This window comes from Salarias fasciatus, chromosome 8 (assembly GCF_902148845.1).
Source record: "Salarias fasciatus chromosome 8, fSalaFa1.1, whole genome shotgun sequence".
NCBI classification, from domain to species: Eukaryota; Metazoa; Chordata; class Actinopteri; order Blenniiformes; family Blenniidae; genus Salarias; species Salarias fasciatus.
Window position 1 is genome coordinate 8,664,682 of NC_043752.1, and position 25,160 is coordinate 8,689,841.

Consider the following 25,160-nt stretch of genomic DNA (forward strand, 5'->3'; position numbering starts at 1 on the left):
TAAATCGGAGAATTAAAGCTTCATGTTTTATTATGTTGTCTTAGTTAAGATTAACTTTCACAGATATCTCAGACAATGCCGGCCTTGCATTTAAAGAGACAATTAAAAATTGGTGACTTTAAATCAAAGATGTGGCATTTTGTACACCTACCACGAGGATTTTTAGAATGGAAGATCATCTTAATTTTTCCAGTACAAAAATTTTCCAGTAGTAATATTTATATTTATAATCATGTAGTATATTTTATTCTATTTCGTTGAAATATAATGCACATTCATGAGTAATCTATACAATTTATGCATGCATGTGTCTTTGCTTGTGAACTTTTTAGCTCTGACTTCAAGTCAAATTTTCCAGGTTGCAATCTCTCTTTTGGTCCCAACACCATTAATTGGCTGTTACATTACTATCTGTGGCTGTTCCACATTTGAAAATTCATGGAAGAAGCATTATAGTTTATTCACATCATAGATATAGAGAAATGCTGAACCTGCCTGTAACAAACCAGTGAATTCATGTGATTTATTCTGTTGCTGTTGATGAAACCCAAGGTAATGTCAGTTTTCACCTTCAAATGGGGTCTTAGTTCAATTGAATTAGGTTTTTTTTTAAGTGTTTTCAGTCCTTAATTTATTAATGACTCATATGTATTATCCAATCACTTTAAATCGATGGACACTGTGAGTAGAAAGTTGGACAATTAATTTGTCACTTGCAGTTGAAACATCAGATTACCGCAGCACTGCCTACAATGGATTGGTGGTTTGCTGCCCCATCTGCCGCTCACTTGCCCTGCAAATCCAATTATGTTCTTAAGTTCCGCAGGCTAAATATAGTTGAAAATGACGGAAAACGCACAAAGGACCACGTCAGTGGAAGAGCGCGAGGAGGAAATAATGTTATGGAGCTGATGTGCTCTTTATGCAGCAACGATTGATCTGCCAGTGAGGAGATGAGGGGCTGGTGAAGTTCTGACGATGAGAGACGGGAGGGCCGGGAAGAGGGAGAGGTGGGAGGAATGGCAGCAGGGGACGCCTAAGAAGAGGAAGGATTAGGTTCAAGGGTGGCGGATGTCTGACGGAACTTAAAAAGGGATCTCTACAGATACCGGATGAAAGAAGGTAAGCTTGTACATGTAGAAACTAAACTATATAGTTTTAATATTGCTCATCAGATCAGCTGGAAATGTGTGTATGCATGGATGGATGCGGCTGTTACCGGTGGTCAGCATGGCTTTTGTTGTTGATTCCTCATGTCGCCTCAGTTTTCCTTCGGGACCAGCAGAATAGTGATGAGTGGACCCCCGAGCAGGATGGAAATCACAGCTGGAAATCATTCCTAAACTGTACAAGTCATGGTGGACCTTCAGTCACACCAAACCTAAAATAAATGATGGCTGGATTCCATTGAACCACTTCAGGATGATGAACCTTGTGCTGTTTATGTTGGCGCACCGTCATGTCTTAATGTAATCCATCCTTAAATATAGCTTTTCTAACTTTAACATCAAAGTGTGCGGTGTGACATGGGCCCACACAACGCCTGTTACCGTGCAGACACTTGCTTCACAGCAGGTGATCTTCCTTGAATTCATTCGAAGTGCACATAACCCGATTACCAAATCTCCAGTTACAATTGATTTTCTTAGCAGTCGCTTTCACGTGAAGTAACGTCTGCTCTCTGCTGAATAGTCTGAATTCCCTTCGCATGAGGGATGGGTCACAGAATCAAGTGGGCGCATGGCAGCGGTTTGTACTTGCACACATGCCAGCAGTGCAAACAGCACATGATTCCTCCGAGGCTTTCGTAGTGACATCTGGGCGTTAATCTGTTAAACAAACAAGGAAATGTCAGGTTACTGGTGCTACCAAGAACCATGTAAATACCTCAGTGTCAAGTTAATCTGGGTATTCACAGCAGCTTACATTTCAGCCACCACCCGCTCTTGACTGCGAGTTGCTTCCAGTTGACTTCTTTTTATTTCGTCTTTTCAAACAATTCCTCTTTTATACATGAGCCAGTTGTCCAAAGGCACGTTTATTCCTAATTATTTTTACTACATAAGTCTAGTGTTCATGCTGTTTTAAACAGTTTTAGATGCTACATTTTCCAAAAAAATGGGGCACCCAATGGTTTAACTCAATCGTTTGACTAACCAGCAGTATCAATATATCATTCGACTGATAAATGGTAGAGCTTACCTATTTGACATTCGCCTGTAGAATAGCATGATGTGGCAGTATCTGATAGATGAATGGTAAAAGTCAGCCACTGGGCATTCAACTGACCATAAGCAAAAATTGGCTGATCAGTGGAGCAGTTTTAGTAAAACAGCGTTCAGCCAAACAGTATTCACCTGACCAATGGTATTTCACTGAACAGCAGTGACATTTTGTCAGAAATGAATTAGATTGACCAATGGTGTAGTTTCGTCATGTAGTATTCAGCTCACCAGCTTTATCAATTAGTCAATCAGTCATTATCCTGCATCATATTTATCTCAGAAAGGAAATATTTGACTTGCATTTTGAGTGGCCTTACCCATACTGTATCCTGTCCCTCTCTGAAGAGCCTCATGGATACACAAAGAAAAAGTATAACCTAGATTTTTTGTTTTGTTTTATGTTAGCAGCCTGAACCATTACATGATATCAACAACTTTGCTAGAACCGTTTCTTATTCATCAAACCAAAGTCCTCTGAAATTCAGAATTAGTCCAGCACTGCCTAAAACATGTTCAATTATGATCCCAGTATGTGAAATAATCGTGTTATATAGGATGACTGCATGATAGCCGTGAAGATAAACCCTGTTTTGTGTTGTCTCTCACGTCACCATCTACAACAGAAGTCCTTTACTATAAGCACATAAGTGCTTTAAACATGCTCAAACCAGACTCGGTTCAATTGAGAATTCAATTAGTCCCGATAAACAAAATAATCCATGAGTGCACACGCAGGTGAACAGTAATGAGCATTGTGTTTTCTCTATCGTAATTGTTCTGAAAGGCTGCCTTTTGCACTTGACATAGTTTTTAACAAATTAAAACGTCTCAAACGTCAATTTTCCAATTGCGACATGCAGTTATCACTCAATGTGGCTTCATTTTGAAATAAAGGGTACAAGATCCATTGAATCCAGGAATTAGATTTGTTTCTACTTAGCGCTCTTCAATCCCACTACACCCTAATCTTATTGGTCTGAAACTCTGACCTCTGACCTTTGCATGCTCACTGTGTGGGATGTACATGCCAGTGGGATTCTGGTCTGTGAGACTAGACGACCTGTTTGCTCACGAACTGTTCTAAGAATTTGCAATTTTCTCAGTTTGTTTCCTTTCAATTGTTAGCCAATGAAAAAACAGGGTTCTGACAAGTATTGAAAGGGTCGCATATATATTTTTGTTAAGAAGAAGAGTTATATACATGACAGTTTTTTAGTTTTCTCTTGCCATCTCATTTTCTGCAACTACAACCAAAGAAATCACACTTTATTATGAAGCAAAATGAGATCTGGGTGTGTGTCCATGGCATCTGTATCCCAGCAGGATGGGCACCTTTGTGACCCTGGCAGAAGTGTTGGAGGCCCGGGGTTCACCACTGGAGGAGGAGGAAGTCTGGTGTCTTCTGCTTGCCACCACGGAGGCCTTACTGGACATCTCCAAAAAGGGTAAAGAACTAAGAGTTATCATCTTCAGTTACTCCCTACCTGTTTTTCATTTTTGAAAGACAAAGCTGTAAGACTTTTGAGCCTGTGGTCTGCCGTGTTGTTCAGGTTCAGGTAACCTGTGCAATGTGCTGAGCCCGGGCTCGGTGCTGCTGTCTGCTAATGGGAGCATGGCCTTCAAGAGCTGTGGGCGATATGAAGACGTGGCCTCCTTCACAGCCCCTGAAGTCCAGCAGGGTCTCGCTGCCTCCACCAGGACTGCCGCCGAAAAGGTCTGGAAGGTGTCGTGATGCTGGGGCCTCTGTTCTGTGCCACTGAATGATGGAACTGAAGGTCAAATTCTAGCATTTGTTGCATTTTGTTTGTCCTCAGATGGTTGTGTACTCCCTTGGGATGACTCTCTATTGGTGCGTTGACTATCATCTACCTCAAAACCAGGTACTGCACCGTCTCTTCTGCCCACTCCCTGTTGCGCTCGCTCTTCAGTATTCTCAGCACATCTCCATGCTGCACCCCCTTGTTTCACAGCCGGTTCACATGAGCGCCGAGCTGGAGGGATTACTGTTGAGCATGTGCGAGGACATGGCCATGAGGAGGACCGACCTACTGACGGTGCTCGAGACCTGCGAGCTCCACCACAAGACCTCAATGCTGCCTCCCGCGGAACGACTTCTTCGACAGCTCGTAGAGGATGTGTACAGGAACTCGGTGAGTGGTTACCGGTTGGGCTGCTTAACATTTACAGATGGTGTTGAGGAGTGTGGTTCACTCTTGTTCTGAACTTGATGTCTTTGCAGGTTGATCATGTGTCCATGGGTGAAAACGGGTCCCCGCTAACAGACCGCAGTCAAATGGTCAGGGACAGATTGCACAGTAAGACACTGATCCCTTTCTTGGAAATGTTCTTATTTTCTTAAAAAAAAAAAACAACAAACAAAGGCTGTCATAGACTGAGGCTGCGATGAAAAAAACAGTGACAATTAGAAAAGCCAATTTGAATTTAATTAGAGGCTTGAATAGATTCCAGTAGCCTCATTACTCAGAGAACAGGAAGTGCCTTCAATCTCGCTGATACCTCAAAGGAACTGTTTTAAAGCCAACTGGGAAAACCAAGTAATCAGATAACAAATCAACAGATCTGGCTGCTCTTGTTCTTCAGTCAATATCTGTCACCACTGAGTGATGGGTTTTTGTACTGTCTGTTAGATTTCATGACAACATTAAAGTAAAATGTTCTCTTTTGCAGACACTTGACAAAATCAATTCAACTTGATTTGGAACTTTAATTTACATAATCAAATATATCTAAAGCCATGACTGGACATAGGAATGCTAGTTAATGTTGGGCAAGTTATATCAAGGCCTTGTACTTTTTTGCCCATACAGAATTAAAAACATAAGTAATTTACTAGGTTTTTATTGGGTGAAATGTCTTTAGAATGTGGAAAATTAATTGTCAGTTGGTCTTTCAGGGGGTTCTCTGTGTAACTCACCCTGGGCTATGAGGAGGAAGATTTCCAGAGCCTTCTCGGGAGTAGCTTATGGAGCCGAACCCTCTGGGTAAGTTTTCTAAATATACCATACCCATTTAGAAATGAGTCTACAGGCACAAACAGGCATTTGCTATAAACCCATTTGCATCTCTGAGGCATAGTAGAAAATTCATTCATCCGTGAATTCACATCATCTTCAAGCTAATTCCAGGCGCAAAAATAATTGAAATGAAAAAGACAAAGTAGACAGAAACTATGAAGGGCAGAAAATCTCCCCAAAGGAGTCTCTTGGCAGAGCCTTATATTATATATTTTCTGCTTGCAAGCCCCATCATTTCATGAGTGACAGATCTCACCTTCCATCAGAGTGAGGAATGGAAAACTCATTTTCCCCAGGATTCCCTCGGGAGGTCGTCACAGGGAGAGTTATGGCGGCTGGCAGCAGCTGAACCGCCGCTCCTGCAGCCCGTACATGGATGGTAATCGAAACGCCAACTCAAGAACCCTTGCAAGCTTTGAATCCACAATGAGTTTAAATGACAAGAGAGTCAAGGTGAAACTTCTGATGACATTAGTTTTCATCCCTTAATATTATAAGTTTAATAACTTGCCATAATCTGTCAGAAGCTTGTGTGAAGGTGAGTTTGACATATCTTCCTCTGTGCTGCAGGATATGGGTCCTGAGTTTATTAGAGTGTTAGAGGAGCCTCCGGTCGTCCTGGAGCTGCCTGGATCTATCGTGGTGAGTTATCAAAATAAAATATGTCATCGGAGAGTTTATGAGATTTTCTTTCAGTGGCACATCCAGCAAACTGGTACAAGTACAAAGTAAAGCTACAGTAATTTATCAGAAAGCAGTGGGCTACAGCTGATGATCAAGCTCAGTGTTTTCTTGTGTGCTCCTGTCATTTTGTCATATGTACCCTTTATGTATTTTCTCAAAATTCTCTTGAATTCACAGTCAAAGAAAGGGAAATCGCCCACCACCCAGAGGGAGCTGAGCGTGGTGATGCCAAACGGTCAGAGCATTATCGTCAAGTGTGAGGTGAAATCCACTGGAGGAGACGTCTTTGACATGATCGTGGCTCACTCCAACCTTGTAGAACACTTCTATTTTGGCCTTGCTTACATTGACGGTAAAGAGACTTCAGGAGATGAGTGAGTGACTGTGTAGTAATTCCATTTAAAGAGGATTTGATGAGTTTGGGAACATGACTGTCTTCAGTTGAAAATGTTTGCAGGACTCTGTGGTAAAGTTGACATTTTATCTTTGTCCATTCTCTGGTCAGATAACGAGTTTTTCTTCGTGGACACAGACACCAAGATATCCAAAGTTGCTCCAGATAGCTGGAAGAAAGTGCCTACATCCACCTTTGTCCTTTTCTTCAGGGTCAAATTCTTTGTTAACGATATTTCTCTACTTTTGTAAGTTTGATTTTGCATTGATATTGCAATTTCATAAATCTTCAGCTCAATTCAAGTGCCCCATTGTTGATTTCTAAAGGTTATTCAAAAAGGACTTGCACTGATAATATGATAATAAGACTAAAAAAGAACTTTAAGAATTGAAAAGAATTTTCTCATCTAGAACCCAGTGTTTGAACCTCATGGAAGACCATTTCTCTTTGTATCACATGTATGGATATCAACGTAATTCAAATGATCAGGATCAGTATATAGGTAGATATGTGTTTCTAAACCCCAATCAACAACTAGCCATGTGGCGTCCACAATGGGGACAATACTACCCCAAATCGATTGGGGTAACAAAAGCTAATAATGGCTTTTGAACTGTGCTGAAGACTTTACTTGTTAGTATGGCCAAAACTTGAAGGTAAAAATGTTTACATGTGTTTGACCTTCTCCATCAGGCACAAACAGACCCGTCACCAGTATTACCTCCAGCTCAGGAAGGACCTTTTAGAAGACAGGCTGTCCTGCCACGAGGGGACCGCTCTGTACCTGGGTGCTCTGGCCCTGCAGACGGAGTACGGAGACTGCGTGCCTGAGGTAGGACACCAAAAACTATACTGTCAATAAAAGTTGGGTAGCATTCCGGGATAAATGCAAAATATTATGAGCAGAACACTTATTGTCCTTAAATCCATCTTTTAAACCTGCTTAAAGTGTTCTATATTGCTGCAGTTGGTGATGTTGTCATGGCTGTCCATAATAAGTTGACTCTACTGTACTACACTCCTCTCATGTTGGGTTTTGTTGTGTTTAGGTGTATGGTAGAAACTACTACCGCCCTGATCAGTATGTCTGTAAGAGTTTGATGGAGAAACGTGCCTTGCCTTACATTCAATCGGAGCTGCTGCGACTTCACAGCAACAACGCTCAGATGCTCCCTGACGAATCTGAGCTTGAATTTCTCAAGGTAGTGGAGCAGTCTGGAATTTGACTATTCAGAACACAGTGCTAAATCTATCGACCCATGATTATTATCCTTTTTTTTAATTCCTGCAGGTGTGTCAGCAGTTGCCAGAATACGGTGTGTTGTTCCACCGAGTGATGCGTGAGAAAAAGCCTTTAGACGGAGAGATTATCCTCGGGGTTTGTGCCAAAGGTGTTATCGTCTACGAGGTTAAAGACGGGTACAGATCCACTGCTCAAAACTTTTACTGGAGGGAAACGGCAACCATCTCCTCTAATGTGAGTGACTGACTGATGGTGACGCTTGTTATTTCATGTTTCCCTTGCACGACGACACATGTCAGTTTTCCTTGTTTATCGACAGAGACGCAAGTTTTTGGTAGAGTGCCGTGGCGGCAAGAAGAAATACACCTTCATCACAGAGAGGTCAAAAATCGCCAAGTACCTGTGTAACCTCTGCTCGGCCCAGCACAAGTTTAACAATGAGATGAACTCCCGACAGCTGAGCCACAGCCTGGCCTCAGGTCAGTAAATGTATCATAGCGCAGTGAAGGACAGAAAAGACAAAGCTACTGGAGATAACCTCTGCCTCTCTGTCCAGAAGAGAACATCGTCCAGTATGCGTCGGTCTGCCGGGCTCAGAGCGGCCGGCTCAAGTCCTTCTCGTGTTCAGAGACACCACAAGATGAAAGTGGCCTAACTACGCCTCAGGACGAGTCCTTGGCCAAACTGTGTGACGACGTGGCAGCAAGGATCGAGGCCCGTGTGAGACAGCAGCGCCTGAGCCTCAATGAACAGAGGTACCAAGATCGCTAATTGTCTTGTGAAAAATATGCCTGTCGAGGTTAAGGTGGGCTAGGCTAAAATTGAGCATTTCTTGTTGCAGGTCTTGGTGGGTTTTAGTGAGAGATAGAGTTTAGTGTCACAGAAACAGTGAAGGACAAAACACACACAAGAGAGTGTTGGGGGAAGTGTTGGAAAACAGTCTGATCACAGCTCCAGCTCACAACTTAAAGGTCTTAAAGGATCTGCTGCTAACATGTGGTGCCAGACACAACAGGGCACCTTCACAGATCTGTGCAGCTTTGGAAAGAAGACAAAAGTCCAGTTGATTCTTTTACAAAGTAATGAAGTGACCATTTAAATGCAAATGGCCATTTAGTGGATTTCCAGAGAGGACTGAGAGTGGACCCATGGTGACAAAACAGCACTAGTGAAATGTAATAATAATAATCTTATCGCTTCCCATTATCCCATTAGAACTTGGTTATGTGTTTTACTTTAATTGGTTGCAGAATTTTATTACATGAACTTAAACACATAGTTGACATGAAGGAAAACACAATACACTGGTTTAAATCACATTTGTACAGATTCCAGTTTGTTCATGTCAATCATGATCAACCAGGGTCCCTTTATTTCTGTGTTAAGTCAACCATGCAACCCTATACATGCTGTATGTTTTGTCATATAGATTGACTGGATTTACTTCATAACTGCACAACTGTCAAAATATTTGCAGTTTTTTTAGAACCCTGCTCGTTTTTTCAGAGATAACATTCAAAATCTTCAACTTTGCTATATTTGATGTTACTGAAAAAGACAGAAGAAAAAAATAAAATGGTTTGTGGATATGCAGATGACATCTTTTTCTTCCTTTGTTTATCTATGAGGTTATTAATGTTTTTATTCTACATCATTCGAGTAATAATCCACCCGTCCACTGAACATCCTTTTTCTTTACAGCACTTGCTCCAGTAGTCAGCGCAGCAGCATTGGTATGCGTTCCCCAGCATGTTCCCAAAAGAGTGGCTCTGAAGCCCGGTCTGGTTCCTCTACAACTCGAGGTAAGTGCTCAGCGTCCTTAACCAACACCCTAACTATTCCACAAAAACACTTCTTTTAAGATGGATGCTTTTTCACCCTTTACTCCACCTCAAACTCATGAACTGACTGCATTATTTTGATGTGACCCATAGAAAGCCCTCCCAAGGTTGGAACGCCGGAGAGAGAAGTCATATGTGTTTCCTTAAAGAAAGACCCAAAGCTCGGACTGGGTAACATGATCACACTCCACCACCAGCAGCCAGCACAATGCTGTTCACCTGATATAATCCATAGTAAACCAACCCACCTCAATACATGTTCTAGATGAAATTCATGAAAAAGAAAGTTCTCTTTACACACCATTGGCTTGCATCCGTAGGTATAATGATAGTCGGCGAGGACACGGTGGGGCGTTACGACTTGGGCATCTATGTTGCCTCCATTGTGCCAGGTGGACCTGCTGATAAAGACGGTCGCATCAGAGCAGGTAAAGAAACCACTACTAGTGCAACCAATGCTCCCTCTCCCCTTAACAAAACACCCGTAGAGAACATACAGTGGGAAAGTGCAGCTGGGGACAAAGAACAAGCCTCTGATTTGTCTGTTCAGCCTTTTGGAGTCACACGGTCTTTGATCTGTGCTGTTACTGGACACTGGCATTGTTTCACTGTGACCTTTGCCCTCAGGTGGTCGTCTGATCTCTCTGAACCACATCAGCCTGGAGGGTGTCACTTTCAACGAGGCAGCAGAGGTCATGCAGAGCAGCCCCGAGGAGGTGCAGCTCATCGTATCGCAGCCAAAAGGTGATCTCTGTGCATGTGGGTTTGTTTTTGTGTGGAGTTACTGAATGCATGTAGAAGTACTGTTGTTAAAACCTTTACCTGCCTTTGGGGACATTAGCAATAATGGAAGATAAAAAAAAAAAAGAAAGTTCTTTTCTACAGAAAGACCATGTCCATGAGAAACTTCCTGCAGCTGAGCTGTCAAACTTCAAAAGACCCCGAGCTAGCGGTTTTATCTGTTAATGTTTCCTGTTTCAGCCTCCAGATTGTGATTGAGCAACACAAGGGAGAGTTAATCTTCTCCTAAAAACCAAGTGCTGATATTACCTTCAGGGCTAACTCTAGTCACCTGACTCATCAACCAGGGAACAAAACCCAGAGGCTAAAAGCAGGTTAGCTAGTGGAAAAGTGATTGTACACTGAATAAATGATCAGAAAGGCAGCTCTGTTGACTTGTCTGGATTTTATTTGTGGCTTGAAGTGCTGTTGCCATATATCATAAAACAGGACATATGCTGACTTCAGCCGTTGGAACAAGGTACACCTGACTAAACCCTGTCTTAAATTTATATCTCAGTTATTTATTTGCTTGGTTTTGTTCAATTGAGGATCCTTTGAATCGACTATTTGCTAAGTTAAGCCAGCATACTGTTGACTTGAGGGTCTTGCTGATTGGAAAAACACAGAATAACTTCAAAAACTTAAATAGTGATGAAAGAGAAAAAAATGCTTTAAATTTGGTTTTCAATTAGGGATCGTTGACATGTGGCAGAATCAGCTCAAACTGTTCTGTTTGTCCTTAGTCTCCATCAGCCCCGGCAGCGCTCGCTCATCTGTAATGAAGAATTGTGAATCCCAGACCACACTGATGACAGACGGACGATCGGGAGAGGAGAGTCTCGATGAGATCGTATCCGTCATGATGACGCCAAAGCCCGTCGACAAGCTGCGCGTTCCTCTCGATGTACGAGTCGTTAATTCACAGGTATCCCTCGTGATGATGACGATGCTGTGTGGGCTGCAGATGAAGCTGAACTGAGAGCTGGTTATGTCTTTGGCTGGCTTCAGGATGGCTGCCCACTTTCTCCTTCTCTGAACTGCTGTGGGCCGGAGGAGATCACCGTGGAGCTCAGGAAGATATCGGGAACCTTGGGCATCAGCATATCTGTGAGTTAAAGATATGTGTCAAAGTTTTGTCAAGATTAGGACAAGCACCATTCCTCTGAAATGACAAATTTTAATAGTCCTGAGTGTAACCGTTGAATCTGTTTTTGGGATAGCGGGCTTAGCGTCATCCTGCAGGACACTTAATGTTTACAGTGGATGTTTCAGTTTGTATGGAATTTAGATGGATGGATGGATGGGTAATTAGTGACGTGACTCATGTCCAGTCACTGGCCACAAAGTCAGCTCCACCCAACCTGATTAACATCTGTGGTCTGACAGGATTACACAGAGATAGAGAGGGTTACCCTTCTCACTCTGAATATCCCCGCAAAGTGATTATGCAGCGTTCCACAAGTAAAAGTTTGGGATTAGAAACCAGAAACAAAAGCAGCTTAATGTATCAAACACCAATGCAAACATGGAAAAGTTGAGTCAAAAAGTCTCTGTGTCCGACTGTTCAGGGTGGCGTGAACACCAGTCTCCGTCATGGAGGAATCTACATCAAGAGCCTGGTTCCTGGAGGGGCCGCTGAGAGGGACGGACGTCTACAAGCAGGTATTATTAGAGTATGGTGTCGTTTGCTTTGGAATTTCAAACAAAGCAGACTCGCCAGAATCGCTGGAAAGCTGCTTCACTTGAAAAATCATCCGTTTGTTGATTGATGTCTTTTTCTTCCACAGGCGACAGACTGTTGGAAGTGAACGGGAATAGCTTTCAGGGCTTCACCTACCAGCAGGCTGTGGAGTGTCTTGGCAAAACTGGAGAGGTAAGAAACATCAGATATTATTCATTTCTATACGATGATGATGATGATGATGATGATGATGATGATGATGATGATGAACTGTGTACACAGAACCTGACCTGTGTATGAAGATATGGGCGTTAACAATTTGATTCAGTCTGTCTGTTGGGTTTTCAAGAAATTTGCGACACTAACTTTCAAAGGTCACGGAGTGCTGGAGCTCTTCCCAGCTCACAGGCTAGGCTCCATTTACACGACAGTGTTTCAAGTGAAAATGCACGGACAATCCATTTTGGTGTCAGAAAAGTTTTGCGTTTACATGGCAACGTTTTGAAAACATTGTTTTTTTTGCATGGAAATGTCAGAAATGCTGTAAATGAGGTAGTTTTCGTGTTGAGCCACTAGTGGGTGATGCTGTTTGTTTTTGCCATTGAACTCCACACACATGCGTATGGGCAGAAAACGAACCTGGATTATTATTACGGGTGACTGACTTCTAAAACTGCGGCTGGAATTCCCCCCCCCCCCCCCCCCCGGTTTGTCTACCGTAGACAAAGAAGAAATGCACATGACTGTGAATGCAGGAGATAGTGGTGTGTGGAGTGGAGATGGGCTTTGACTGAACCTCATTTTTCCTCAGCTGCACATAGAACTCATCGATCCAGTCTCTCACTTCCTTTCTCTAGGTGGTTTCTTTGGTCGTGGAGAGGGAGGCGATCAACCTGCCCAAAGTCTCTATCAGTTCGGATAACAGCAGCATTGTGTCCAACCAGAGCCTCAGTCCCATCATCAGCCAGTCCAGACTCAACAGCTGCTCCTCCACCAGCACTCCTCCTCAACCAAACGCCAAATCTGAGCGGCCCCGGGACTACGCCTTCGCCACAGAGGGTAGGACACGTTTGGAAGTATCTGTAGAGCAAAGTGACAAAGTGACTTACTTTCCACAGTGGAGAGGAAGAGCTCTCGTGAGAGAGCCTCTAATCTGCTGTGAGCTTGACACGGCCAGACTGGTGTGACTGCGTGAAGGTGAACTTTAGCACACTTCCTCTTCCTACTTCATCCTGAGCTCCTTCACCGACCCTGACCTTCCACGTCTTATCCAGCTGGCCCTCCTTATCCTTTGGCCTCTATATCCGCCAGCCATCACGGTCAGGACCACCCGTCATGCATTTGTACGGGCGTACTTGGGATCGGAAGTTGGCCTGTTCGATCCCCACGGTGAATAAGTCACCACTTCGGCCTTTAACAACAGGAATGGCCTCAATATGGTCGAAAGACTATGAAAGCTGACCCTTGAAATACCCATCAGAGGTTCGGGATTGGGTTCAAATTTTCAGATATTTCAGTGAGTGACCCTATTGGTCTCCAGTTCCGGTCCTCGTGGGCCGGTGTCCTGCATGTTTCAGGTCTCCCTCCGCTTCATCACACCTCAGTCTAAAGCTGACACCATCAAACAGCTTTTAAAAAAGCCCGATAATCAGACCCTCATTGGAATCAGGCGTGCTACAACTGGGAGAGATCTAAAGCTTACAGGAGACCGGCCCACGAGGACCTGTATTGGATGCACTTCCATGTGGGTTTATGGGAACAAAAAAAGTGAATTTTACCAAGAGATGACGATGATGAGCATTGTTTGTTATTCTCTCTGCCTCTCTCGCCTTCAAGACAACACCCAGGACGTGACTCTGACCAAGAGTGCCAGCGGTCTGGGCTTCAGCTTCCTCATGTGCGAGCTGGATCCGCCCACCCGGGACTTCGGCAGCCTGGTCCGGATAAAGCAGCTTTTCCCCGGGCAGCCCGCGGAGCAGAGCGGCAGGATCCAGGAGGGCGACGTCCTGCTGGCCATCAACGGGCAGTCCCTCAAGGAGCTGTCGTACCCGGTACGGGCGGCGTGCAGCCGAAGGACTCGAGTTTCCAGTTACAATCGTATCGATAATATGTGCTGATTGGGTTTTTGAGAATCTTCTCTTTCTTTCTGTAGAAGGTGCTAAAGCTGTTTAAGACCTCCTCACCTGAAGTCCAGCTCACTCTTTGTCGACCTGCACCAGGTATCCATGGGGAAAAAAAAAAAAATCCCAGCATGCAATTGTATTTTGTGCACCTCGTTCACCCTCTTCTCCTCTGCAGGCATCCTTCCTTCGATGGATCAGTTCACCGGTACGTGAGCCGGGTCGAAGCTTCGGTGGCTGTTTGGAAGCAGCAGCGTGCTTTCTGACCAAGACATGGAGCTCAGAGATCCGTACTGATCCTGGTGGATCCTGCGGAGGGACGTCAAAGACAGGTTGGCAACGTGACTGGACCTGGCAGGCGGAGAGACAGAGCACACTGTGACCTCCTTTACCCCCCCACTGCTCTGCTCAACACAGCCAGCAGGAGTTTTGTCAAGTCTGATTGCATTTTCTTTTATCCCTACGGTCTATTGTTACGTAACAAATCATCACATGACATAATTCTGTGAAGCACCATGCTGCTTTCACACATTCTACTAAGTATATAATTATATTCTTGCCTGTTTTTCATTGCAGACTGAAGAATGACAGACAGATCAGAGCAGCAGAGAGTTGAAGAGGATATGAGTGATCGGCTTCATCATCGGTAAAATACTGACACCGTCTCAGTTTGGATCTTCTCATCGTGTTTGATTTCTCAGACATTTCTATGAAACCACAGTGTCTAGAAAAGGATAAACGAATTTGGATTTTTTTTTGTACTTTTCCAATAACAGGGAGATTATTGTACCCATTATTATGGATTAATTGCCATTCGACTTCACTGCCATCTACTGTATTTTAAGAAGAATGGCATTTAGTAATCCAACAAATACATTTTATGTTCTTAATCCCAGTTCCAGTAGCTGTTTCAGTGAGTTCATGTGTTTTGCCCATTTTATCAGTTTTAAACTATTGTAGTCAATTTGTCAAATGGTTTTAGCCACTTCAGTCACTTTTGTAGCCACAAAACACATATAAGTTTTAAAATGAAGATAACACAGCTCATAAACTTATTAAAATAGGTTTGTGTACATACAAAAATGTGGTAACACTTTACTTGAAGCCCCCCTGCATAACACATTATAAGTACATTCATAAAGCATTATAATGCCATTATAACATGTGTAGCTATAGTTATAAACATTCATAGATGATCACAATGCCAGGACCTAACCCTAACCCTAACCCTAACCTTAATCCTATGCTGTATACTGCTGTATAGTGAGTTATAAAGCATTGTGATCATGTATTAGTGTTTATAACTACTTATAATGTGTTATAAAGAGGGGCTTCAAGTAAAGTGTTACCAAAAATGTTATCATAGTTGCCATTCATTAAGTTTCATAATTACGATTTGAAGGAGACATTTTACACATTTGTAGGTATTTGAGTCATTTACTGTTTTTTTTCACTAATTTTATTTCAACTTTCATATTTTCTTCTCCTGTTTATCCCAACTTTTATATCTGTTTTAGTGGTTCAAGCCAGTTTCGCTGTTTCTGTTATTTTAGCAATTTTTTAACTGATTCTATAATTTCACAGTATAATTTGAACCATTTCAGCAGGTCGTAGCATTTTAATCTGTTTGAGTTTTGGTCATTTGTACTTATTTCAACAATTTTACCAGTGTTTGACCATTATGTCTGTTTAAGCCAAAGAAGATTCATATAATAAAAAAATCGTGTGCAAAAAAAACCAAAAACTTAAAAACAAGATTCAAATGTCAACATAACTACAATTTTAAGTATGCTTCAGCGAGCCACCCCAGAGGGGTACAGGGTCATGTCTGGACCCAAAGCTGTGGGTTACAAACAAAAAATTACCTAAAAATCTATCAAATAGCAAAAAACATGTTTCTTTGTGACGCCAAAGTGATCACAAGATGGATCATGTGGCCGCTGTCCACCCATGTCCTCCTGAGATTTGTGCAATTGGTTCAAAATTTGCTAAAGTTCAGAAAAAAACCCAACACAACAGAATGACTTTTTCATATTTATGGCCTTTTTTTATGTTTTACCACAAAGATCCTGTATAGATCCATACATTCCTAGAACTGGGTTAAAAAAAGCATCTACATTTCTTAAATGCTTCAACCACAAGGTGGCAGCATTGTGCTGTAAGCCTCAACACTCATTTATCTCCTCACACACAACTGGTAGTATCTTACTTTGGGAGGACAAGAAGGTAAAGATGTCTTTTCTGTCTCTACAGGAAATCCATGAAAGAAGAAGATCACCAAATGAAATAAGTTCCATCCTGAAATGAACCAGTTATTTCATTAAAGGGAAAAGTTCTCGGTGTTTGGGTCGCTTCCTTCACTTTTTTCAGGATCTTTCCAAAGCCTCACCTTTTCCCACCAAAATTAAAGCCATTAAACTGAGTCTGACCTGAATGTGGATGACCTACTCCCAAACACCCATTTAGCGAGTGGACACACACACACACACATACACACACCTCCCTGGGTGAGGAGCCAGCTACGGCCCCTCGTAAATAAGGGTTCCTGTATTTTCGGTGAAACCCAGTAGTGCATCTGGATCCCATCAGAGCTTGTGTTCTCTTTGCAAATGATCCCAAATGTTTCTAATTATGCCAGTGGAGCCGGCACGAGGCTGTGCGAGCGAGTCCTGTGTGCGTTTTCATGTATGTGTGTAATCACCCTGAGGTACATACACACTCGCACACACACACACACACGGCGCGCTGGCCTCTGTTTATTCATGAAGCGGGTAGTGGAGATGGACAGCGCGGTCTCGAGCTCTGAAGCCTCGGCTCAGGTCACTGAGGAGTGAAACGTGGAATCCAGAGAGGGATTTTCTCCCAAATAACATGAAACCACTCACGATTTATGGGTTGTTTTTATGTTCAACCCATGTAGGATCTGCATCGTATTTAAGGTTTCCAAAGTGCCGAAGGCTTGGAGGACCCAGCTGAGCTATTGTGACGGTGGACTGAGAGTTTAGATGACTGCTGGAGCAAAGCAGTATTGACTCTACCAACAAGCGTGATTCATTCATCCACCTTCTACTGTTAAATCCTGTGCAGGGTCGCAGGGCGCTGGAGCCGATCCCAGCTTACGATGGGTGAGGGAAGGATAGATCCTCGAATGGCCACCAGTCCACAGAGACAGACAAAGACCACCACAGACACTCACATTCACACCGAGGGGCCCTTTAGGTTCACCAATTAACCTCACAGGGAGGAGACGGGGACACCCAGAGTAAATCCATGCACACACACATGCCGGTGTTTGAACCTGGACCCTCTTGCTCTAGCTCTGTATTTTGACGTTAACACTCTCCGGATCTTCTGTCTGATCTTTTCTATTGGATTATTTGAGGAACGTGTGTCCAGGTTTGTAGTTTCTTAGCAGATGAAAGGTCGAGAGCAGATATGTCACGCATGGGACAAAATGATGAATCTTAACAAGTGGTTCACAGACACAGCAAAGACACCCTGAGTTCAACAGAATGTTGTTTTAGCAAATTTAGACTGCTTTTCTTTTTAAATGATTTAGTTATAAATTTTCAAGTCAATTTTTCAACACATATAAACACAATGGTCACGTTGTAAGAATCAATTGCACAACGCCTGATTTGAAAACAAACTGTAGTGCATCACACCTAATACAGACAGTGGCGAGGCAAAAAGAGTGACAACAGAGCAACATTATGCAACGAAACCTTAAAAAAAGAAAACGATTACCACACTATATGGTCCATGTGCTATTAAAATGAGAATAAGACTCGATCAAGACTCTGTTTTAACGTGTAAAAGGACTTCTATGACTTAGGATATTTTATAATAGCCTCTAACAAATATTGTTCATTCGGCTAATTTAAAAGAGGAGTTATATACATTTTTTAAGCTGCTAGCTTTTAAAAAAACTCATTATTTATAGTAACTCTCCCTGTTTCAACACAGCTAGCTTATGCAGCCTGTTTCCTTCAGAATTCACCTCGCTATCCACATTGTTTAGTTGATTCAACTTTTAGCTAGTTTGAACCACTTAGTTTTTCCAACTTTGTTGACCTAACCTTGAATTACTTTTAGCAATTTCTACCCACGGCCTGTTAGCAGAGCAAAAACCAAAAGCCTGTTGTGTTTCTATTACTGTGATGTAATATTTATAAAAGCCAGACCTGCTTTCTAATCAGAAATGAAAATAAAACCCTGTCCCCTCCTCAGGATGGGACCTTTAACATCGCTGTGTGTGGCCAGAAGCAGTCAAATGACTGTTAATGTGACTGCAGGAAAACCTCTTGCTAACACGTTAGCCACAGATGTGCCTCCGCTCCGATTGCTGCTGTGGCGCCAAGCCTAACCGCTTATTTCTTACTCGGGATCAGTCTCCACTTAACCTTCGGCTAAAAGCCGATATTGAGCGTGGAGGGCGCGACGATGTCCCTCCCAGACTAATATTACACGTAAGTGTGGATTGAGCTTATTTACAAAGAGCGGCATTATACGGTGTCTGGAAATAGCCGCGGTCTGGTCTGACCTCGTCTTTCCTTGTTGTGAGTAGTGAAGCAGCACGTGAGAATCTGGCTCCTACACCTGGGCTGCTCATTGTTTCACACCGCCTCTCCGACTCACGTATAAACACATAAACAACCTCTGTCCCCCGATCGGTAACGTGACAGGGCGGGTACAGAGTGGGCACAGCGACGCACTTTGGCAGGCCTGGAAAACACCCTCTCTCTGCTTCACGAGGCCTCGCATTCTCACTTTTTCCAGGCTGTTTGATGTCACCTCTCGTGATTTCCCCCTCCAATTAAAACTGATTGTGCTGAAGTGCGATTAAAGGTAAGGGGTGTTGTTTTTGAAAAGGGCCTCGCATCCATCACTACAGACATGAACCCCTCCAGCTCCGCTTGAGACGGGAAATCATCAAATCTGCCGAGTGGAAAAGGATATCCTAATTATTATTGTATCCTGGCCAAAGCGGGTCAATATTTGAAAATGAAAACAATTGGTAATTGGGCTGGCTGGTGAGAGAATCCCACCTTTCAGGAAGTTAATTGCCAACAAAAAGAAAGTTCAATGCTTTGAATTGATGAATGGAGGGTAAAAGGTGCGGGTGGGTGTGTATTCATAAGCGCGCACACACACACACACACATATGCTGAGGGAAAACGAGAGAATCAAAGGAAATAGGAGAGCTCGTAATGTGTGTACATTGTTGAGTGTGGGAGGTCGCCCCGGGGGCACGCCGCCTAACGCACAGGGGAGAAATCCAGCGGCTCTTTCAACGGAAATCCTCATCGCACGTCTCCGCCGCTCTCGGAAATCAAAACAAGCCAGCGAGAGGAGCCACGGCCGGGGCCGCGGTCTCCCCAGTCTGCGGGGCGGAAAGGATCACGAAAGATTTACTCACTTTGATGACAGGAATCCAATATCTCACGCGTCGAAACCGAGAAGAAAGGCACACACTGTTCAAACATTATTCAACGCTTTACAGGGCAATCATCGGAATACCGTGCCCCAGAGTGTTATCTGAAGATCTCTCAATACTTTAAAGACAGTTTAAAAAAAAAACCTCATGTGCTGTTCACACATGATAAAATGTGTCATAAAGAGGCACACTGGCAGGTAGGTCATGGTTTTTGGCTGAAACTTCTTCAAATTCAATGTGCAAGTGTGCATTTGTTGAAAAAAAAAAAAAAAGAAAGTGCAGAAGTGAAGTGATATGGCCACCTGGGAGATAGACGTTAGTTTGGCATGTGTTTACAAACTTTACCGGAAGCCTATCAGGTTTCCGAGTGATTCAACAATGAATCTTTTTGGAGGGAAGTTTACCGCTCTCCCACTCGCTTTGAAATAAATACTGCGTTCCACCCAGAGGGACGTGTGCACACACTGAGGGGAGCCACCTTTCCTGGGAAAGGTGACTGCAAGGCGTCTCATGCATATGCTCTTTCTCAGCAACACCGATTTCACACCCGGTTACACCCACTTACATCCGCGGCGAGCCGCCCACAAGCAAGAGCAACACGGCCGATGGGGACGTGTGGTCGTTTCGGGACGTGTGACGAGCAGAAGTGCCTTTTCATGAATCGTCAAGGGACGGTGACCGCATATGAGGTGTAAAGGCCCGACCGCGTTGTCTGTAGCCAAACGGGGAGATTTACAGTGACCTCCAATGACCAAAGTATTTATAGCAGAAGCAATGTAAGGAGGAAGGGGAGGAAGTGCAGAGGAGGACAGTCATCGTCAGAAATGGACGGATGATAGGATTAACTGGGGTTCAAGGAGGAAAGATGGAATAAAGAACAAACAAACAAACTGCTGTGCTGAAGCGGTCACCAGCAATACTTCATGGCAAAATGTCCAGCATCATGAAGTCTTTGCTTTTTCTAATATCTGTAATGATTGACTTCACACAGCTTGGTGTGTTGTTCGGACTTGGAAGTTTGAAGCAGCAATTAAGGATCTTAAAGGGGCATTAGCTGAGAGTGCGACCATTTAACTGTGGTGTCATTAGGTGGCAGTGTTGAGTCTCAGTGCCATCCTGTTCTCCGGTTACTCTATTTTCTGGAGTATAAGTCACATTTATTTTCCCATATCCAGACATAGCTGCACCGTTGACACAGATCTTTTCTCCTGTTGATTTAATTTTTGGATGCATATGTAACATTTGTTTCTATCAACATGTCAGTCAAATATGGTAGTAACAGAGTTCAGTTTGTTGGTTCTGCACGGCACTCTATTGACATTCAGTGACATCAACTGATCACATTGTGGAACATGTCTGATATAGAAGACGCTTCTTAATATAAGTTGCATGACCAGTAAAGCAGCTAAAACATATGCAAAAAAATGTAGTAATGATACCGACGGCGATCTGGTGACAGAGGAGATGGAGGTCGAAGGGGGATAGGAGGTGGGCGACAGGCAGACAAGCCTGCGTACAGAGCCAGGACCAGCCTTTTCTGGACATCCAGCAGGGGGGCTTCGAGATGCTGGAGAGGCAGCTGGAAACCCTGAATACCCAGCTCCGCGACCTTGGAGCCCCATCTCTCCTCCACTAACTCCAGCCCCGTGAGGCTGGCCCATGTAGTTGACGACGGATCCCGGCCACTTTGGCCTCGGTGTGCTGGAAAGACCCAGTGGTGAAGACGGCCAGAGCCGCCGTCACCGAGAGCGCAGCGTCCACCGGGCCGAGCACCAGAGGCCGCGATGCGCGTCACCGTATGGACCACCTCCCGAGACAGACGCAATCTGTTCCTGTGTCATGAGTAGGACTGCAAAATTAAGTGACAGTTGCATTAAACACAGCAGCAGGCTAATCCAGTTTGTAATCCACTTGCATTCCTGCTCAGTCATCAACAACTAGGAGATCCTCCTGGTATCTCCTCCTCGTCCTCCTTGCCATAATCTACTCCAGCTTTTTAAATAAAGATAAAAACAGAAATATGGGCAATCAAGTACATTACTGACTTACATTCATTCAGCGAGCATTTTTTTATGAGAAGCCCAAAAAATATGAGTATCAGGTACTGTGGTTGTTTGTCGCTGAGAGATGTCTTGTCTTTTCACAGAAATAAAGACACTTAACTAGAAACCTCTATCAATATTTGTAACAGTCGAAGTCAAACTCTAAAACACGAGGAAAAGTCTAGAAACACAAAGTTTCCAAAACACAAGACAAGTTGAGGATCTGGCAATGGACCCAGAGGGACAGGAGAAAAGGAAGACCCAGGTGAGATGCATTGACATAATCAGATCCTGAGACAAGAGCGAGGACCGACAGGAAGCATGAGACAGGTGTCAAAATAAAACAGGAAGAGACAAACCGGTCAAAAGAAGCATCTATTTGTCTTTTTCTGGACTTTGCTCCAGGTACTCCTACTCCATTTGAAGGGCATGTGATAACTGATTGACACCGTTTATATTGAAAAATAAGAATTCCTTTTTGGCCTCACATAAAATACAAAAGCATCTCTTAAAAGTTCCAGCAGCATTGGAAATCTTTCGTTTTCTGAAGAAAGATGGTTGACTTTTTGCAACTTGCATCAGTGTGGTGCTCAGAGGACAGTTTGTTATGGATGGTTATGCCAAAGCACTTCTGACTTTGTGTCACCTCTACAGCCTGGGTATTTTAGCCCCCATTCACACAGCATTTCAAGGGGAAATGCATCAGGCCTCTGCCACCTTGCGTCCCTCACTATATTTGAAAGCACTATTCTTCCATGGACCCACTAAGGGGCGCAGGACAATGACTGATAATAAGTGGCCACCTGTCAAAAGAACATTTGGGAAGGCAATTCGGCGTCCCTCCTGTACACTGCGCCCTAGTTGGCCACTTTGTTTGACTATGGAAAGCATCTGGTAAATTTTACAGTGTCTTCACAAAGGGCGATTTTTCTCATAGTGCCTGTTTAACAAACAGCTAAAAGTGGCCAGTTCCTCATCTGGAAATGGAGTTAATCCTCAGACCAGACATGTTTGGTGTCAAGAGACAATACAAACCATTACATGGACGTTTCGTGGACAAAAAAAAGAAAGAAAAAAAAAACTCAGTCTGAAATGGAAATGGAAATTCAAGATGCTGTATGTAATTTTGAAATGGTGGAACCTGTTGAAGACATTCTGGAGAGGAGCTGGACTCACCAGTTCACAGAGTCGATTACAGATGAAGGTAAATATCTAACAGGTGGGACCGGGTCTACTTAGATAAGTGACAGTGGTCAGTTCTTCAAAGCCAGGACTGTTGGCTCAAATGTGGTTCAAATTTTCTTGTTAATCATCGAGCCATCCATCATTTATACCTACTTGGTCCAAGCTGGGGTCACGGGAGGGTTGGTGCTCATCTTTGCTGACATTTCGCAAAGGGCAAGGTCCTCCATGAACCAATCTACCCAATACAGGGCAAACATTAAAAAAAACACCGAAACAATTCAGTCATCAGCACAGAAGGTCGTAATTTAATTGTGACATAAGGTGGTCCACGCTGTAGTAATGAAAGGTAAATGCTTTTCCTTCAGTCCAAATTCCAAAACCTTTGAGCTTGTTTAATCCGTAAAATTCACCTCATCTGCAGCGTGAACTGAAGCTACGCTCTCATAACAGACAAAAAAGCCACAAGGATCCTTGGATCCAGTCTTTTGGTTTGCTCATTTCGCTCTCAGTGGTCAGTATCCCGGCGCTCTCTGGCTGCAATAAACCAGACTCTTCAGCTCTCACTCAGCACCTTCTCCCAGAAGAAAACCATCTGCGCAAAGGATCAAACGGCCAACAGGGAAAGAGGCTACGTATCCCTTACAAGCAGAGGTTAGGACCGGGGTCCGATGTTCTGCTTGCTCTGAGGCCAGAGATTCTGGTTATGAACTTACGATGAGGGAGGAAAAGGTACTTGTAGCGGACGTGGACAGAGGAGTGATGGGACTTTAATTCGTCTGAATCCCTTTACAGTGATGATAAGACCAGAAGGATGAGGTATTGTGTGACAAATTAACTCATTTTTCCAGAAGCCTTAATGAGGCTCACATAACTGGGGAAAGGAGCTCCGTGTTTCGCCAAGTGCTGGAATCGTTCAGGGGTCTGCCACCGTTTTAAATAAAACATTAAATAAACAGAGAAATTCGGGCTAAGGGTAGTTTTTAAACAAATAAATGTCACTTTTTTTGTTCTTTTGGCGGGCCAGTGTAGTATTTTATGGTGATTCGGTCATTCACACTTTTGTATTCAACAGAGGGGTGCACGATATATGGCAGTGTCAACATTCACGGAGAAAAGACTGATTTAACTGCAATGAACTGAGTTTCTGTGCAGTGTGCACTCTTGCGCTACGTGTTCACATATCTGCTTCATCAGATGGAGCCCTACGGCACGAGATTGACAACAGTCGTATTTCATCTTATTATTTCAGCATTATATCATATCTAGTAGCAAAAAGTCAGAAGTCTATAGGACAAAAGCACAAATCAATACATTCAGATGGAGGCATTTTGAAAAAAAATGTCCATTAGCAGGGAAACAGCAGGAAAACTGAAAGTTTTGTAGTTTTCATGTTGGACCAGGAGTTGGAAAATGGTGTGCAAACAAGGCTTTAATTAAAGGTTAAAGTATTCTGCATATCTCATGTTTAAGTAATAACTTGCAGCCCTAATTTAAAGGATTTTCCCAAAAGAAAAACGTTCTAGGTTGAAATAAAAACCAAACCAAACCTTGAGCGACCCTTTCTAAAAATCAAATAGCGTGGTCACACTCCACTCTGCCTTGTCCGGGGGAATCTGATGTGAGATGAGGCGACTCGACAGAAAACCAGGGATCGAACAGGGTGTCCAGTGAACCGTGCTGCAGAATGACGCGCGCTCCATTGCAGCCTTATGGCTTGAGCGAGGGATTGTTAATTTACAGTAGGACTGGGTATACTGTACGATCTGTTCTACATACAGTGGAGGGTCCCTGTTCATGGACAGACTGGATGTGGAACCTGGAACGACCCGAGATCAGGGGTGGCTATAAGATGCCTGATGAAAATGTGTTTATGTGCAGCCCAAAGGCAATTGTAAAACTTGGGTTTTCTTTATATGCGTGAATAAGAATGGCCCTCATTCTGAACGCTGTGATGCATTCTGTCCGCTGGGCAGCGTCAGCAGCAGCCCCACACGATGGGTCAAACCCTCACACATACAGCAACGCCCACCCATCTGCAGCAGCCGGAGCCCGGATCATCCGGAGCCATCTCCTTCTCTCTCCGGTCCAGGAAAAACACGCCGAGCTTGGACCCTCCACCTCGCCGCTGCAGTTAACGTCAGCCTCCGTGAAACGCGGGGAGACCGCATCGGCCCCAGACCGCTTTTACAAGCCCCCTGCTCGCCGTTCTGGCCTCGCTCGGCACCGCCGCCCCCCCACAACCCCCCTCGAAGGCCCCGTGTCCTCTCCCGGACCACTCCCCCGGGCCCCATTAGCACTCACAGCTTGAGGTTTTACTTAAAGAAGAATTTCTCTGGACAGAAGCAGACATCGTCGCAATGGGCAGTGGCCAAAGATCGGCGGTGTTTGTTGAAACGTTAACCGGTGTGGAAGGAACTCTGGTCTGGTGCCGACCGCGTCATAAAGTCAAGGTGTCTGACTCTGATTTACAACTCTTACATCATTCAAGCT

The 25,160-nt window shown here is 43.8% G+C and overlaps 1 protein-coding gene across 1 annotated transcript; it reads left to right on the forward strand.

Annotated features, from left to right (window-relative positions):
* The first annotated feature begins 865 nt into the window (after nucleotides 1-865).
* frmpd2 (FERM and PDZ domain containing 2) lies at nucleotides 866-14,234 on the forward strand. The gene is made up of 28 exons (XM_030098851.1): nucleotides 866-1,122; nucleotides 3,549-3,670; nucleotides 3,776-3,939; nucleotides 4,040-4,105; nucleotides 4,196-4,375; nucleotides 4,465-4,540; nucleotides 5,140-5,227; nucleotides 5,557-5,713; nucleotides 5,831-5,902; nucleotides 6,122-6,296; nucleotides 6,450-6,585; nucleotides 7,032-7,170; nucleotides 7,388-7,540; nucleotides 7,630-7,815; nucleotides 7,901-8,060; nucleotides 8,138-8,336; nucleotides 9,283-9,377; nucleotides 9,510-9,593; nucleotides 9,743-9,850; nucleotides 10,050-10,166; nucleotides 10,949-11,130; nucleotides 11,214-11,312; nucleotides 11,774-11,867; nucleotides 11,993-12,078; nucleotides 12,744-12,945; nucleotides 13,723-13,937; nucleotides 14,039-14,105; nucleotides 14,185-14,234. Exons 2-28 carry the CDS (start codon nucleotides 3,550-3,552, stop codon nucleotides 14,220-14,222), a joined length of 3,459 nt encoding a protein of 1,152 aa, XP_029954711.1. The 5' UTR covers nucleotides 866-1,122; nucleotide 3,549; the 3' UTR covers nucleotides 14,223-14,234.
* Nucleotides 14,235-25,160: the final 10,926 nt, after the last annotated feature.

Excerpts from the sequence above, each read along its gene's own strand:
- frmpd2 (XM_030098851.1), top strand. The coding sequence starts at position 3,550 with ATGGGCACCTTTGTGACCCTGGCAGAAGTGTTGGAGGCCCGGGGTTCA. Across the intron at positions 11,131-11,213 it reads TACGAGTCGTTAATTCACAG|GATGGCTGCCCACTTTCTCC; the intron begins GTATCCCTCGTG and ends GGCTGGCTTCAG. Across the intron at positions 12,079-12,743 it reads GTCTTGGCAAAACTGGAGAG|GTGGTTTCTTTGGTCGTGGA; the intron begins GTAAGAAACATC and ends TCCTTTCTCTAG.